Genomic DNA, 16108 nt, shown 5'->3' with positions numbered 1-16108 from the left:
AAGGGCAAGATCGATGGCGAAGGTGGCCTTGGACATACATACCTTAATGTCTATGGAAGAGGAAGGGAAGCTGACTTTGAAAGAGCACATTTGGTTGTGTTGCAAACTGTCGATTGCTGCCGGCCTTATCAGAAAATGCACATGGAACAACTGCGAAATGAAAACCCTAAAAGAGAAGTCTGGATCCACTGGGAGCACAATAAAACATTCGCAGTGTGGCTGAAGAATTATTGGTACGGCGGGGAGACGACCAATGTATCAGAAGAGACGGTTGCATGTTTGTCACGGGAACCTGCTTACCACGTCTCTACTTGGCAATCATATGCGATCAACGGCTATAACTTCCGCGACGACCCGAGCCCGCGCCGCCGTCCCCGAGCCTGCGCCGTCTTCCTCCGTGACGACCCGACCCACAGGTGCGTGCCTCCTTCTCCTCTGCCTCCCTCCCTCTCCTCTTAGGGTTAGGGTTAGGGTTAGGGTTTGTTGTTAATTTAGGATTAGCATTGTATTTAGGATTTAGATGTACATTTCCCTAATTTGTAAACATGGGCACACGTACACATGATATATAGGATTAGCATTGTAGTTAGGATTTAGATGTACATTTCCCTAATTTGTAAACATGGGCACACGTACATATTGGGATAGCTAATTTGTAAACATGGGCATTGTAGTTAGGATTTAGATGTAAATTTCCCTAATTTGTAGCACACATGATACATGATGTACCTCCTGAGATCCCTCGTGAACAAGTTGACGTGACAAAAATCCCGGCAAAAGAGGAACCATGGGTCTTTGCTAAACAATGCAATCAGGTTTTCTACATAGACGATCCGGCAAATAAAGGCCGCGTCGTAGTAAGAAGAGGGAAAAGAAGCATTGTTGGAGTGGACGGAGTTACTTCACAAGAAGAGTACGAAGGTTTCCATGATCCGACGACTGCCGCAGATGACGAAGAAGCGGAACGCACGATATTAACGAGGAAAAGGAGAGGGAAAAGAAGAAGTGATGGGAGCGAGAGCGAGAAAATACCACAAAAACCCTACCTCAGAAGCAGTTCTGCGAGGAGTCACGTTATGACTTACCGAAGGAAGGAGAAGCATTAGTAGTCACATTGTAAAAATGTACTCGTACTGAATCTTAATGCAAACTTTGTACTAAGTGAAATTATGTGTGAAATTTGTATGCATGTGATGAATTTTTTGAAATTTGTATGCATGTGATGAAATGATGTGTGAAATTTGTACTAGAGAAATGCATGAATTGATTCCTCAAACATAATTTCAAATCCATGAATTGATTCCTCAAACATAATTTCAAATGCATGATTCCTCAAACATCAATAACGGTCAACTACTGTGCGACCGTTATTGATGTATAGGAGCACATCAGTAACGGTCGGTCGCTCTGCCGCCCGTTATTGATGTGAGCACATCAATAACGGTTGCGGAGCCTCCCGTCCGTTACTGATGTGTGGGTGATCATCAGTAAAGGTCGCGAGGTTATGTGACCACCACTGATGTGCTTCGGCATATAAAAGCGAGCGGCCGAACCCTAGCCCGTCACTTTCCTCGCCTGCGTGTCGCTTTCCTAGCAGACCAGCAGTGGGCAAAACCCTACGAGAGGCGAAGCCCTGCCGGATTTTTCCGCCGCCGCCGCCGTCGACCCCGAGCCCACGCCGCCCCGAGCCTGACGCCCCGGGCCCGCGCCGTCATCTCCCTCCTCCGGCCGCCCTTCTCGAGCCCGATGCCGCGTCGTCTTCCTCCGCGCCCCCCGACCCCGTGCCGGTGTCTTCCTCCGCGACGACCCGACCCCGCGCCGCCGTCCCCGAGCCCACGCCGTCTTCCTCCGCGACGACCCGACCCACAGGTGCGCGCCTCCTTCTCCTCTGCCTCCCTCCCTCTCCTCTGATTTAGGCTTGATTTAGGGTTAGGCTTAGGGTTTGCTGTTAATTTAGGATTTAGGGTTAGGGTTACGGTTTGCTGTTAATTTAGGATTAGCATTGTAGTTAGGATTTAGATTTACATTTCCCACCACACACCAGGGCATGTATGTGGAACATGGGCACACATATTGTAATAGCTAATTTGTAACATGGATACATTTTATTTACCATTGTGAATTTGATATAGTATTGACTTACAGAGCATTGTAGTGAGCGAGGGGATTGAACACAAGGGCATTATTAAACATGATCAGTAGATAATATATAGCACACATGATACATGATGATAGGTTTTTTGTATGCTATATACATGATGTTTTATATGCTATATACATGTTGTTTTATATGCTATACATGTAGTTTTTTACATAGCGGTTTTATATGCTATTTTGGAGAATTGAGTAATGAATTGTGGGCCCGACCATCGTGTCGGGTCATTGGAGAAGGGGCCGGCCATCGTGCCGAGGGGGTACATATGCGGGTGGGTTTTTTATGCAGGTTTCGAGCTCCTAGTAGAGAAAATTTGCTAGTTTTTAGCATAGGTCATGCCGAAATTTTCGGCCGATATATATTTGATGGTTTTGATGGCATAGGTACGAAATGGGCAAGAGTAGCCAGAAACCAGTTCTTGATCGGGAGGAGGTAGATTGTGTCGATGAAGAGTCTTCATCGGGAGAGCAAATTGACAGCTCTGGCTCAGGTAGCTCTCGTTCAGAAGAGCGCGACAACGAGCGACGGGTGGAAGAGAGTAACCCGCAGTCTTCTGAAACTCCCGCTAAGAAGCAAAGGAAGAAGACGCCGAGGGGGAGCCACAACTTGAAGGAGTTCTGTTACGTGGTCACCCGGCACTTTGACAGAGGCCGCCCGGAGTCGCCTGAGAGGGCACAGAAGGTCTTCGCAACGACCTGTGGAGCCGTTGCACGCTAGTATTGCAAGATCACCGACGAGTGGAGTGACATCTCCCAAGTCGTTAGAAACACGTGCATCGCGGACGTTGCAAGGAGGTTCCAAGTCACCGACGAGTGGTGCGAGCGATTCCTAGCGGCCGTCAACATAGCAGTCCGCAATGGACTTGCTAATTGGAAAACCACCGCTAGAAAGCGGATGGACAAACCTACGAGATCATCGAGATGAAATGGCGGTCGGTAACTGATGAGGCCGAATGGGAAAAATTCAAGAAGGAATCGTCTGACTCTGTCTTCATTGCGAAGAGTGAACGCATGAGGGCGTTGCGCGCAAGGAAGCCCTTGAACCACAGGTTAGGGAGTGCAGGGAAAGAGGGGAAGAAGAAGGTCTGGCGCAAGCAGGACCAAATTCTCGAGGCGGCAGGCAAGGTGCCTTCAGTGCATGACATGTTGGAGGACCAACGTGCTAGAGAATATGCACGTCAACACATGACACCCAAGGAGTGGGCGGGCATTGAGCCAATGCAAGCTGCCTGTTAAAAAATTTACGGTAAGGGTTCACGTGCATTTATTTGTTTTCGGCGTTAATTATGACACTCCTGATCCATATAGACTCACGTCCTGTTTTATATGATAACAGGAAAATGCCCACAAATGGGAGGAGAGCAAGAGGTCATAAACGGTCGGAGCGACCGTTACTGATGATGGGTATCATCAGTAACACGAAGTTAGTAACGTCGGCCCCGACCGTTACTAATGCTGTTTTTCGACAGTTACTGGTAAGCCTTTCTGTAGTAGTGACTATAAATAAGTAATTTTGATACGGGTGTAGCCATATGAATTTCATGTGACTATAAATAACATCTCATCGTGGTAATTCTTGGTTAAGAAACTTATCTTAACGTGTATGTTTTATATCATGAAAGAAAGGGAGCATGAGGTAGTCCGCTTTAAGTAGGCACAATTTTTATAGTTTCATTACCAGAGACGCGAAGAAGTACCAAAATACTAATGACAAATCCAACTTAAAAAAACAACTTGACTTAGCTTTCGCTGTTATTAGGAATATCTATTGTCGGTGTTCAATTCAGTCTCTAAAACATGTAACGTGTTACCGGGACAATTGAGCGTAGCTCAGGTGGTTGGTTGCTTGTGGTGCAACTAGCCCACCCAGATTACTTCACATGGGTGCTCACATTTATCTTGATTTATTTCACCACCTAACCGGTGTTGTGCTTTCAGTAGAAGTAACGTACCCGTCAACTACGCGGTGCCTGTGGTGACTTCATCAATCTCAAGATGTTGTGCCTGACCAGTCTCTCGAAAATGCTCATAGGGATAGGGTGTGCGTGCGTGCTTTTCGTACAGGCCCAAATACGTTTATGGCACGTACTGAACGGCCCATAACAGCTGGGAGTGACGATTAGTTATTTTTATGTGCATGTACATGTACTGCTATGTTCCCATAAAAAAAACAGTACCTCCAGGTTTGTACGACCAAACTGGTAACTCTCCAGAAGGCAAAATAAGCGCTATGTTAAAACAGCTCTGTAAGTTTATTCAAACTCGAGAACCATTACAGATACAATGATCATAAATCCTAAAAATTAGAAGGTAACTCCTATGATTAAGAATACAATGAAACCACTTAAAAACATCTTCTCTGTAGCGTCATTTTTTGTAACATGAAACACCGTCATGGCTTCAACATAATGACTGCAATCACACTGGAGCAGCAACGTAGCCACTCTTATCCCTGCACGAACTTGACTACCTTCAAAGATTTCAAAAAGCCCTTGAGGCACCCATCCAAAAAGATGAGAAGTCGTGAGCTTTGAACGTACTTGGACCAGGGATGATCCCCTAAAAGTACAGGTCGTCTGACCGCAAGATCTTCACCAAAACGCCGGATACGATTTCAAAATTACAAAAGATAAAACAGACAAAAACACTACGACACACTGACAAAAACTCAACAGAAATGTATAAACGGATGTGTGAGTACATTGCACTCAACATCCGTAAGATTGGGTAAATTGAACCTACGGTGACTAAAACTATCTGACTCCGCGGCAACGCCCGTAGAGTCACTCCCACAGCAGAGAAAGAACCATAATACCTTTATTTGAGACAACATGGCAACCTCCGCCACCGCTTGCCCACGAGAACCAACCAATTGAAAAAAGCAGACATTTCTGGATACTCTTAAGAGAAATTGAGGTTACCCCCACCTCGCAGTGCCAAGGCGGTGATCGGAGGCGAGAGGAACCTACGATCTTCGACGAATATTCAACGACGGCTGCTAGGGTTTTCTTCGGGCACGTGATTCAGAGTTTGCATTTTTTTTGCTTTTGAGAGGAATTCTAACCAGCATTAGTTCTCCTCTCCCAATCTGGTGTGGATTTTGGCCCAAATCGTTATTTTGGCCCAGATTCTACACCACGGTCCTACCGAAGCCGCCGGGCGACCACGACCGTTGAACTGACCCAGAACAGCCCCGTCCAACCTCCGTCCGGTTCGACTCAAGCCAACGTCCATTCCATCCGTTCCGTCTTCCTCGTGCCAGCCAGCTCACCGCCAGCCCGGCGAACACGGCACGAGCGCTACCCGCTGCGGCGGCCGCCGTCCGTCAGGGTTTATCGTTTCCGCCACGTACGCCCCGGCCTCCCCGACGCGTGGAGCCTGGCAGCCGATGGGAGCTGGCTTAACACAGTGACAGGTGGGTCCACCCTGGCGTAACCTCGAGCGGAGAAGGCAACTTTGGACTTGGACTTGGTGGCTCCGCCACGCCGCGTTGGACGTCACGTCTCCTTCTCCCCCTCTCTCGGTTGCGGACTCCGCCACCAACCGCTTGCTGCTACTTTCCGCCGGCCGAGAAAAAGCAGCCGCCCGCAGCGACGCCTCACCTGACCGCCTCGCCTCCTCGTGAGTCCTGTCCTCCCCCACCCCCCCCCCCCCCCCCCCCCCGCCCGCCCGCTCCCGCGCGTGGCCTGCAGCAGCGGTAGCACGCGGCGGCTCCGCGGGAAGGTTGTAGAAGGAGGGGGAGGGCCATGGCGGAGGAGAAGGAGTCGACGTCGATCCCGCTCAGCCAGGCGGCGGAGGCGGTCGACCCCGAGGACCCGGCCAAGGCGCCGCCGCGCCCCAGCTCGCCCACCACGTCCACCCGCAAGGTCCGGATCTAACCCTAGTATACCCGCGCCTCGTAACCGGCGGTTGCGGCTCGTCGTCTTATGGACCAGGCGGCCGTTCGGTGCGTGGATTCAGTGGATTGTGCTTCCTGATTATTGTTGGATCTGATTGACGTTTCGTGCGTGCTCGTGTGCGGGCGGTCGCTAAATTACGTAGGAGGTTTGAGGGGTTCATCGACTGTGCTTTCGATGGGTTCGGATTAGGAGTTTAGCTAAGCTCGATCAAATTTAGTAGCTCGGGAGAATTATTGGGAATCTGGACATTTTTGTTCCCCTGTAAATTTGATTACTAGTTGAAGGCTGCACTGTCACATTCCCACCAATGTGGATGCCAACCTCATGTACTTTGATCAATTTAGTAGCTCTGGGGATTTTGAGTACCTTCTGTTGGTAAATTGGAGAGACTGGGAGCTGTGTTAAAGCTTTTCTAATCGATTATTTCGTGTTTTTTGCAAACTTCATAATTAAGTAATGAAGTGGTGGTTGGATATGCAACCAGATTTTTCTCTAATTGAAGTTATAGTGCGGTTTGCCCCCGGGTTTTTTCTCCATATGTGCTTTTTGTATGGCTTATCTTGAGCTGAGTTCGATGTCACTTCCGAAATCATGCGTAGGACATCTTGGTGCAGGCATACCCATCTTTAGGTGCCAAGTTAGCACCCAAATATGACTATGCCCTACATTCTTCGACTGAGTTAAATTTTTGTGTATGGAAAAACGTCCAGTTGAGTAACTTCGAAGCTTAGTGATTGTGTGCTTGATGCATTTGCATTTCTGTCTTTGTCCTCAATTGGAGTATATAGTAGAAAGTAATTTTTATTTCATGCATTTTCTGCCAGTACTAGAGTCAGATAAAACCCATTGCTCTCTTTAATGCCCTAGCTTTCTCGATATTTTACCAGAAAAAAACTGTACTTCACAAGACATTAGTTGTATAGATCATTTTTCATTTCACCGTTTGTTGATGATCGGTATATTTTTTGTAGGCATGCTGTGCTGTTCTTCAAAGTTGGGTGTCAAGAAAATTTATGACCGGATGGTACATCCTTCACAAGAAATAAGTTAAACATGTTACCGAAGTCCACAACTATGCATAACACCCTTTTTTTGTTTCATGTTATTCAGCGTAGTCCTTTTCCCTGTGGCTTTCACATTCTTCATCACTTGGTGGTTTATTCAATTTGTGGATGGTTTTTTCAGTCCACTATATGCCAAAGTTGGAATCGACATATTTGGTAACTCATTCAATTATACTTTGGTTGTTTTGTTTCTGGTAGTTGTACACTTATAATTACAGAGTATATTGAACTTCTAATTATGTGTTGTAGATCTTTAGTTGTCATCTCATTCTTGTATAAGACACCTTAGATCCTTAGTTCTAAGACATGTAAGCCCTTTGTAGAAGCAATTAAAAAAAATTCTAATATTGATGGTATTAGTAAATGTATTCTTCAAAACCAATTGTGGGGTTAAATTGATGATAAACAATCTTCACTTAAGATCCTTGACTCTGGTAATTACTTGATAAGTAGTAAAACTTAATCGTGTGTGTGATATGGAATTCAAATAGTTGTCTTCATATCATCTGCTTATTAGTTCACTGACACATTGCAGGTCTTGGTTTTTTGACATCTCTGGCATTCATATTTCTGGTTGGAATATTTGTTTCTTCATGGGTGGGCTCAACTATCTTCTGGGTTGGAGAATGGTTTATAAAGAAAATGCCATTTGTAAAGCACATATATTCAGCATCAAAGCAAGTCAGCACCGCCATTTCACCAGGTTAGAAAAAAATTCTTCACCGTAGGGCGTAGGGTTACAGACTGCCTTCAGTACAATCATTCATACTCAAAGCTTGAATATCTATCTGACATTTCTTACAGATTGCCTTCAATGAAAATTATTGTGAATAAATAGTTGGTATTTGTTGACATGAACAATGATCCAATTGTTAGTTCTATACTATGCAAATACTCTTCGCACAGCTTGCAAGTTTTTAATACCTTCCCTCTATAGCTTGAATTATGTTGTAGAGCTTGACCATTTTCACAGCTGGGCTGTATTTTCTTGGCTTTGTTCTGCCTATTGCAAGAGCATCATAGACCATATTGTGCATGATAACTCATCACAACATTATTTTGTTGGACAGACCAAAATACAACAGCATTCAAAGAAGTTGCAATAATTCGCCATCCACGTGTTGGGGAATATGCGTTTGGATTTATAACATCAACCGTTGTTCTTCAGGTGCTTGCTTTTCACAATATTCTTGCTATAGTTTGGTTACATCAGCACTATTTTATTGAGAAGCTTCATTCTAAATAGGCATGTATGCTTCATAAGGTGCTAATGTGCTATCATGCTTATTTTATGTTATCTTGTTTTTGCCGTAACGCAGACAGATAAAGGCGACGAGGAACTATGTAGTGTTTATGTGCCAACAAATCATCTTTATATTGGTGACATATTTCTGCTGAACACCGATGAGATCATCAGGCCAAACCTATCCATTCGAGAGGGAATTGGTAGGTTCTTATTGTGGCTATCCTATTAGCCTGTTATTTCCTATTGCAACTTCATTTTAACCAGTTTCTCCACATGTTCGCTCTTTGCTGGCTTGAGCTGACAATGAAATCTTTCTGAAATTATTTTACCACTTAATTCTGATTTGTAGTCATCCTTGATCTGATTCCTACAGAAATAATTGTTTCCGGAGGAATGACCATGCCGCAGGTGATTGCATCACTAGAGCCCACACCGAGGAAGAGTCAGAGCATCCGTCTAAATAGAATGACATGACGATGTATGAGATAGAACTGGTGAGGAAACCTGAAGCCTTAGCTTCTGTACTGCTTTCACCAGTCTGTTTATGTTTACTGATTTTGGCTTATCCATCAAGCAGCAGATCGTGTGGATGGCCAACTCAGGTGCCACATGTGCGTTTCTAATGTGGTGAATGTGGATTTGGAAATGGAACACGTTGTTATGAACCACATGTGCGGAAGCATCTTATCGATGCCCTGGATATCCTATTATATCACACACCTGTTGCGCTTCTCTCTGTTTGCTGACTGGTCCAGAATGTTAACTTCGTTGCACCAGTTGTGTACAAGTGGTGTGCCTGATCGAATTCATTGATTACAGTGTAATACCATGTGGACTCAGTTATGATATACCATACTGACTTGTTTCTTCGGGAGCCTTTTTTGTTCCATTGCCTACTGACATTTAGCAAAATGGCTTTAAGTCTCGAGAATTACCATGGTGCTGCATATCTCATCGAGATCTCACGTAAACGGCATGGCATGATCAGAATCTATCTACGAGGGGCAATCCATTATGCATAGAGACAATCCGCTAAATTGGGTGACTCAAAGAAAAACAAATTATGAAGGCGATTTCCTTCAAGTCTATTTTAGAAGCCTATTAGGTGGATAGTGCAACTATCTTAGGTACTACTTCCTCCAATCCATATTTGAAATCCATATTTGAAAAGTGTCTAGATGCATGTAAAATTTCGACAATTAATATGGATCGGAGACGCAATTAATATGGATCGGAGAGGGTATTAATTTTGGATTTAGATAAATAATGAAATTTGTATTTTCTTTGTTTTTACAAACTATGTGAAATAAGTAACTAAATTTCAAACAAAGACTATACATATACTCTCTCCGTACCATATTAAGTGACTCAAACATCCAAATATAGATGTATTTATACCAAAACGTCTAGATACACGTAATATTTCGTCACGAGGATATACTGTAATGCCTAGGATCAGCACTTGAAGGTATGGGTACAAGAATCTACATGTGTACAGTGTACTTTTCTCACAAAAAGTTTTCACTTTTCTAATACAATTCAATAATATATACTTCTCCGATCCTAAATTGTTGTCGAAATATAACATGTATCTAGACGTTTTTTAGGAATTGATACATCCATGTTTGAACAAATTTGAGTCAAGAATTTAGGATCAAAGGTTGTAATTCTAAAAATATTTGTAGTGGCATAAAAAAGTTATACTCCCTACGTCCAACCAAAAATGTCTTAAGTTTGTCAAAATTTGAATGTATCTGACTTAGGCATATATGCATTCAGATTTGGTCAAAGTTGAGACATCCTTTGTCCAGGACGGAAGGAATATTAGTTTATTTACTCAGTATCATATTAACACTATAATTTTATACAAGCATGACGATATGGTAAATACTGGTTAAAGCTATGTATGTCAATAATCAAAACGAGCCTTCAGCATAAATAGTAGGGCGAACCAGGTAACTGCGAAACGTAAGAGACTAAATAGATGAGCAGGTGCTGCTTAAGGCAGAGGTGATACACCCATCACATTTAAAGTCAAGACATAGGTATAAGGTTCACAGAACAAACTCAAGTTTAGGCACTGGTTTTCTTCTTTTCAGTTCCATTTCTCAGGAAGAACTGCTATATGTTCTGCATCTGCGAGAATGAAATCCTAATGGTAGACCCCTCAAGCTTGCTTGCATGCTTAGAGACTAGCGCTTCGGTTGCCTCTTCCTCACTTTCAAACTGCACAAGGGCCTGTGTTTTGCCACCCGCCTCAAACAGTTTTGACTTGACAATAGTGCCATGCTCACCTAAGTGGTTAAGGATCATGTCCTCCGATATTTCTTGCGGGAGCGCTGATATGTGGATAATCCTGGTTGGAGCACAGCAGTGGCGGTAGTTCTTAGCCACATTGCTGTTAAATCTGTTGAGGTTGGAGTTTGAGTAGTCATGTGCATCAGGAGCAGGGGTAATAGATGGGTATTTCGAGAAGTTAACTTCCAACTTCTGTCCAAGTAACATAGCTCCCTGCAAACGAAATTCCGTTGGTATCAAGGGTGAGTGAATGAATGGGATAACTAAGGTAGGAATCAAGTGACCACCAAGCACCTTTAAATAGTGGACAGCAAGCTCGGCCTGAAGCCCATCAGCCATCTGGACAAGGGCGTGGTCTGGCTTATTGCGGAGTATCTTGATTCGTATTATATTTCCGTAAATAGAAAATAGATTGAAGAGCTTATCCCCATCAATAAGCTGCACACAAACGTAAGATAAAAGAGACAGTTAGGGTGTGAATAAATTGGGAGTTCATGGCAATTAATGTCTCAGTTACCTCTGTGTTCAAGTTGCTAACTATGAGTGTGCACCGATCATTGGTACCAGTCACCCCAGGAGGCAATGTTCCGCCAAATGCAGCAGCAACCATTGCAGCCTGGCCCATCTGTCATGGAAATATTATGGCAACAAAAGAAAAATGCTTTAGGTGAGATATTGACGGTACCATAGAAAACAGTAAAAAACAAGCCCAGACATTATGTGCAGAAATGGAAAGGGGAGTTAAAAAAGCACAAACCTGTGCATATGCAGCTGTAGCCCAGAAAGACGGTCAAAGGAAAAGTATTAAAAAGTATAATTTCGGTATGGTGACAAAAGTAATGAAAGAAAGTAAATAAAAACATTGAGATGTCTTACCACCAGGCTGCTGGAAACCAAAAAGGACACTAGGATCATTATAACCAGGCTGTTCAAAGCAATAGATACAAAAGTTTAATAGTTAGTTTAACCGCTCGATTTTGTCCATACAACAATGAAGCAAAAGTAAATATTGTAAAAAATAATAATAGAAGATGACAGGTAAATACCTGAGAGGATCTTTGACGCTGCTCTGTCGGCAAAGATGGATTTGTGAAATCTCTGAGCAGGAGAAAATATTGATAAACAAAAAGGTGCAACTTACAAAAATCCATAGATAATAGTAACAAATAATAGGATAGACGTGCAGTTATAACTACACTGTTCACTTGAGAATTGAGATGCCATAATGTGCTGAAACCTATGGATGAAAGCAACTTTCAGCTGTCCAATCAAAACTGGTAACAAAAGATTAAGTCGTGTTACCTGGATCTATCATTGTTGTAGTGAACTTGCAATTCACTGAGGCTGGAGATTCAAGAGAACAGATCAGAACTGGTGAATTAATAAATGTTAAAAAGAAAATTAACATAGTAACTACAACTAGAGACATACTTTGAATACTGAATATCTAGTTGGCAGCAACCATCATAAATGTTCCGTCCCTGAAATTATATATTTTGTTCCAGTTAAAGAGATGTAATAGCTAAAGCATGTGGACATTAAGTTCTAAAAGTTGTATATGCAACATGAAGCTTACATGCAAAGCACCACATGCTTGTATAGCACTTTGTCGTGACTGATACTGTATGAGAGCTTGAAAACCTACATCACCAAAAATGAGTACTGTAATAGCAAACGCAAGACCTTATTTATATTCAACACACATATTCCCAGCATAAAAGAATATGTACTTGAAAATGGCTAGAAACATTATGAATATGCAGTTGAAAGCCATGTAAAAACACCTCTTCAATTGTGTGCTACTTCCTCCATTTCAAAATGTAGGGCGTATTCGATTGTCTAAATCCATGCTTTTGTGCAACAAATAAACCAACAACATGTTGCACAAAATTGATATTATTGGAATCATATTCAAAAGCATTTTCTTGTCATTTCGATTTCGTAACTACTAACAAAGTAGATTTCAAGATATTTACGGCCAAAGTAGAAAATTGGACCGTCAAAATACGCCCTACATTCTGAAACAGGTCGAGCAAAGCAACTGAAAAATTAAGTATGCATACAATACAAGAAGAGTGAGAATGAGACAGGAAGAATCTGACCAGCTGTCTTTTGAAATGTGACAATCTTCTCCACAAACCCATAAGGAGAAAACACTTGATGAAGCACTTCGACGGTCATAGGATAGAGCATATGATGAACGGTAACTAAGAGAATTCGGTTGGGTTCATCCTGAGTCCCAGCAGCAATCGAGTACCGAGAAAGAATAGAGGAGAGAGAGAAGAATGAATAGAGAAGAATAGGCATCTAATTGGAATAGAAGAGAGCAGAGAGAGCATGTAAACTAAATCCAGTAAATGACCACACAGGTGAAAATAGCAACAATATGAAAAATTAAGACATTTTGACAACCTATTTCACTTCTCTTTTTATTTATTATGTAATACTCCCTCCGTTCCTAAATACTTGTCGCTGTTTTAGTGCAAGTTGCACTAAAACAGCGACAAGTATTTAGGAACGGAGGGAGTAGAATACATGGTTCCAGGCCAGATAGGAAAATTAATTCTTTCAAGCACATTGTGGAAGTCCCTAACAGTTAAAAAAGAAAAAAAAAATTGAGCAACCTAGCACTTGCATCATGAACAACTAGACACATTATCACAAAGTTTGGGTATCATAACAAACAACTTAAAATCAAAGAACTATAAACCAACTAGTCAAGGCCCAGAAGATACACTAACAAATAAAAAGATGGAAGTAAACCCTCATATGCAGTTGGGTACGAGCTTAGGTTTCATACTTAGGCACAAGAACCAACAAACGTGCTAAAGTCTGGGTATCTCTTTTAAGAAAAACAATGAAGGAATTTTTCTTCAACCAATAGCTGATTACACTGTGCATGTGGTATTCATTTCGAAAACTTGATCATTAGGTTGGTGCACAATCACACACAGAATGTATATTAGAGAAGAGCAACCATCAGCTCAAACAGAAAGGGGAACATAGGACAAGATGTTAAATGCAGAGATCGGTGAAAACATCAATGCACAAAAATGCCAATTAATAACAGAAATAATCGTATGCTCTAGAATAGCAGGGAGAACCCAAAGTGCAGCTGGATGAATGTGTACCTGGTCAGGGTTCCGTCCATGAGAGCTCTGATCAGTAGTCAGTTCTTGGTGAGACGAATATTGCAAGTACACATTTCTTCCCCTACGATGGCACAAGAGCATGGCAATTGTCAAATAATGGCTTGATGTCAAATCAGTTCCAGTGATATAAGCTATTGAAAATTAAGGAAGATGACAAAACTAAGTGAAACAATGAAACTTCGACCTCACATTGCAAATCACAAAAGGCATAACTCTGCTATATTGATGTTCACAATATATCACAAAAAAGGCTATACTTAGGCACAAGAACCAACAAAGGCAGTACTGCAGCTTCCACGGAAGCACCAACAGGAAAATCTTACTTATGATGCACACACCATCAAGTCCAAGAACAAGATTACCTTACGCTAGGTTGAATCGTTGTGTAGTACTGGATGGCGCTTACCGAAGCAGCCAAATCCTCCATCTGGACAAGGGCCTGGAGCAGCAGAAGCAGCACAAACGCCACATTACAATCACACTGCAAACAAATCCACCGAACAACTGAAACTCGCGAACGGACAAAGCCGAGAGGGGTACCTGATTCTTGGCACGCAGCATAACGAGCTTAGCGACCGTGCCGAACGGCTGCACCACCTGGAGCAGATCACTCTGCGTGGGAGAAGACCGAAACGATCAAACTTCGAACCGCAAAACAGAATAACCGAGGCAAGAAATTCCAACCAACAACTCTAGAACCCGTCAGGATTTCCTTACCTCGGAGATCTCATGGCCGACGTTCCGGATGTGGATCACCCTGGAGGGGTCGCCCATCCTCCCTCCCCAAGCAACTCTAATCACCCACAACAAAAACCAACAAAATCAACGGACGAACGAATGAATCTAGGGTTTGGGGAACAACTGGTCCGACTCGCAGAAGTAGAAGAGCGACTGGGAAGAGTACCTTCTCCTGCTAGGGTTTTAGCGGTTAGGTGGAGATCTAGGGTTTAGCTCGTGGATGTGGAATACTTCGTGGTAAAATATACGGCAGGAAATCGAAGATGGACGGAGAATGGGGAGGAGAGAGCAACAGATCCAGATTTGTTTGGATTTCGGATTAGGTGAGCACCTGTTTTGACAGAGGCGAGAGACAGACCGACAAGCCTGACGGCTGCGCGCACACGTGGAAGCAAGGGCTGCTGGGTTTTGTGGGCTTGTTTGGTCCTTTGGGCAAAAATAGCTTTACCCGAAACATCTGAAATGCTAAAATTGCAGCTCTAGTACAATTTGGTACTGTACGAAACATCGTGTCACGACATTGTGGGATAGCGTTCGGTCTGAAAAAAAAAATTGGAACTGGCAACTAACAAAGCTAGTGCTCCTCAAATTAAGATTTTTTTTCAAAAGATCAAAATCCGTTTTATGAACAATTCCGGCATTACAAACATCTTTTACAAAAAAAAAACTAAAAACAAGGTAAAAACACACTAGGAACAACCAGTTTCTAGGAAACATTATGCCTTTTTCGACCCACTCAACTCAAGTGTGCGCCATTGTTACCACTCTACCATCGGAGACAATCTAAAGTTGTTGCCCACGGACGGTTATCAAGATTAAAGTCCACGCCAGAGAAGAAGTTGCTGCGAGGATGACAAGAATCCCTCAAGCCATGTACGACGCCCACCGCTCTAACTAACAAAACATCCCCGCTACCTCACGACGTCAATGGAGACGCTAGAGACTAGAGCCGAGAGATGTGAGAGATGAGGGGTGGGCGCTAGGGCACCTGTAGCGGTTTGGATGAGAAACCCTAACAATGACTTCTGAGAGGAAACGACTTTATATCATACTTGAAGAACCCTTCCTTGAAAGCATCTAGTGATATATAAGATCTTCTGGATTCAAAACCAGACCAATGCTAGGTGTAGGTGAGTTACACTTTAATGAATTTGAACCGTTAATAGCTATCATACCGTAAGTGGGTAACACATGTTTGACAATAACGCAAGTTCATCACAATACTCTTGTAATGTTGGGTATTTGGATTATCATAATTATGAACTTGGCATAGCACACTATTGCCTGGCATTTACAGTGGTGCCAGGGCCTGGGGCGGTAGTGTATATATTAGCAAGTACGGGCCTAGTTCAATTCAAGGGTGCCTAGGAGAATACCAATCAATTTTGCAAAATAATAATAATTATCTCTCTGTTTTTAAATGTCTCTGTGTTTGGAGTTGCTCTAAGTCAAACTTTGTCAAATTTGACCGAAGTTCTAGATAAAAATACCAAAATATGTAATACGAAACAAGTGCAATATGAAATGTACTTGATAATAGTCCTAATGATACTAGTT

General features: G+C 42.9%; 2 protein-coding genes across 4 annotated transcripts; one reads left to right on the top strand and one right to left on the bottom strand.

The window, feature by feature from the left end:
* Positions 1-5809: 5809 nt before the first annotated feature.
* LOC100826212 (protein LIKE COV 2) lies at positions 5810-9240 on the top strand. 2 transcript variants are annotated; one of them, XM_014899248.2, is made up of 8 exons: positions 5810-6020; positions 7025-7077; positions 7164-7273; positions 7653-7820; positions 8188-8285; positions 8437-8563; positions 8737-8857; positions 8944-9240. In XM_014899248.2, the coding sequence occupies exons 1-7, from the start codon at positions 5901-5903 to the stop codon at positions 8835-8837; spliced, it is 777 nt and encodes a 258-aa protein (XP_014754734.1). In that variant the 5' UTR covers positions 5810-5900; the 3' UTR covers positions 8838-8857; positions 8944-9240. The 2 variants fall into 2 exon arrangements, with proteins under 2 accessions (XP_014754734.1, XP_003564703.1); XM_003564655.4 differs by having other exon boundaries at positions 5811-6020; positions 8941-9240.
* Positions 9241-10272: 1032 nt separating this feature from the next.
* Positions 10273-14944, bottom strand: LOC100824168 (polypyrimidine tract-binding protein homolog 3). Of its 2 annotated transcripts, XM_003564648.4 has the most exons (15): positions 14718-14941; positions 14531-14606; positions 14354-14425; positions 14176-14252; positions 13793-13874; positions 12764-12893; positions 12238-12302; positions 12093-12142; positions 11964-12005; positions 11708-11759; positions 11538-11586; positions 11419-11432; positions 11179-11286; positions 10956-11099; positions 10273-10874 (listed from the first exon to the last, which is right to left on the bottom strand). In XM_003564648.4, exons 2-15 carry the CDS (start codon positions 14585-14587, stop codon positions 10485-10487), a joined length of 1332 nt encoding a protein of 443 aa, XP_003564696.1. In that variant the 5' UTR covers positions 14588-14606; positions 14718-14941; the 3' UTR covers positions 10273-10484. The 2 variants fall into 2 exon arrangements, with proteins under 2 accessions (XP_003564696.1, XP_010232611.1); XM_010234309.3 differs by having other exon boundaries at positions 10273-11099; positions 14718-14944.
* Between the last annotated feature and the right edge of the window lie 1164 nt (positions 14945-16108).

This window comes from Brachypodium distachyon, chromosome 2 (genome assembly GCF_000005505.3).
Source record: "Brachypodium distachyon strain Bd21 chromosome 2, Brachypodium_distachyon_v3.0, whole genome shotgun sequence".
NCBI classification, from domain to species: Eukaryota; Viridiplantae; Streptophyta; class Magnoliopsida; order Poales; family Poaceae; genus Brachypodium; species Brachypodium distachyon.
The sequence above is the reverse complement of the archived record's forward strand: the minus strand, read 5'-3'. Positions and strand labels throughout refer to the sequence as shown.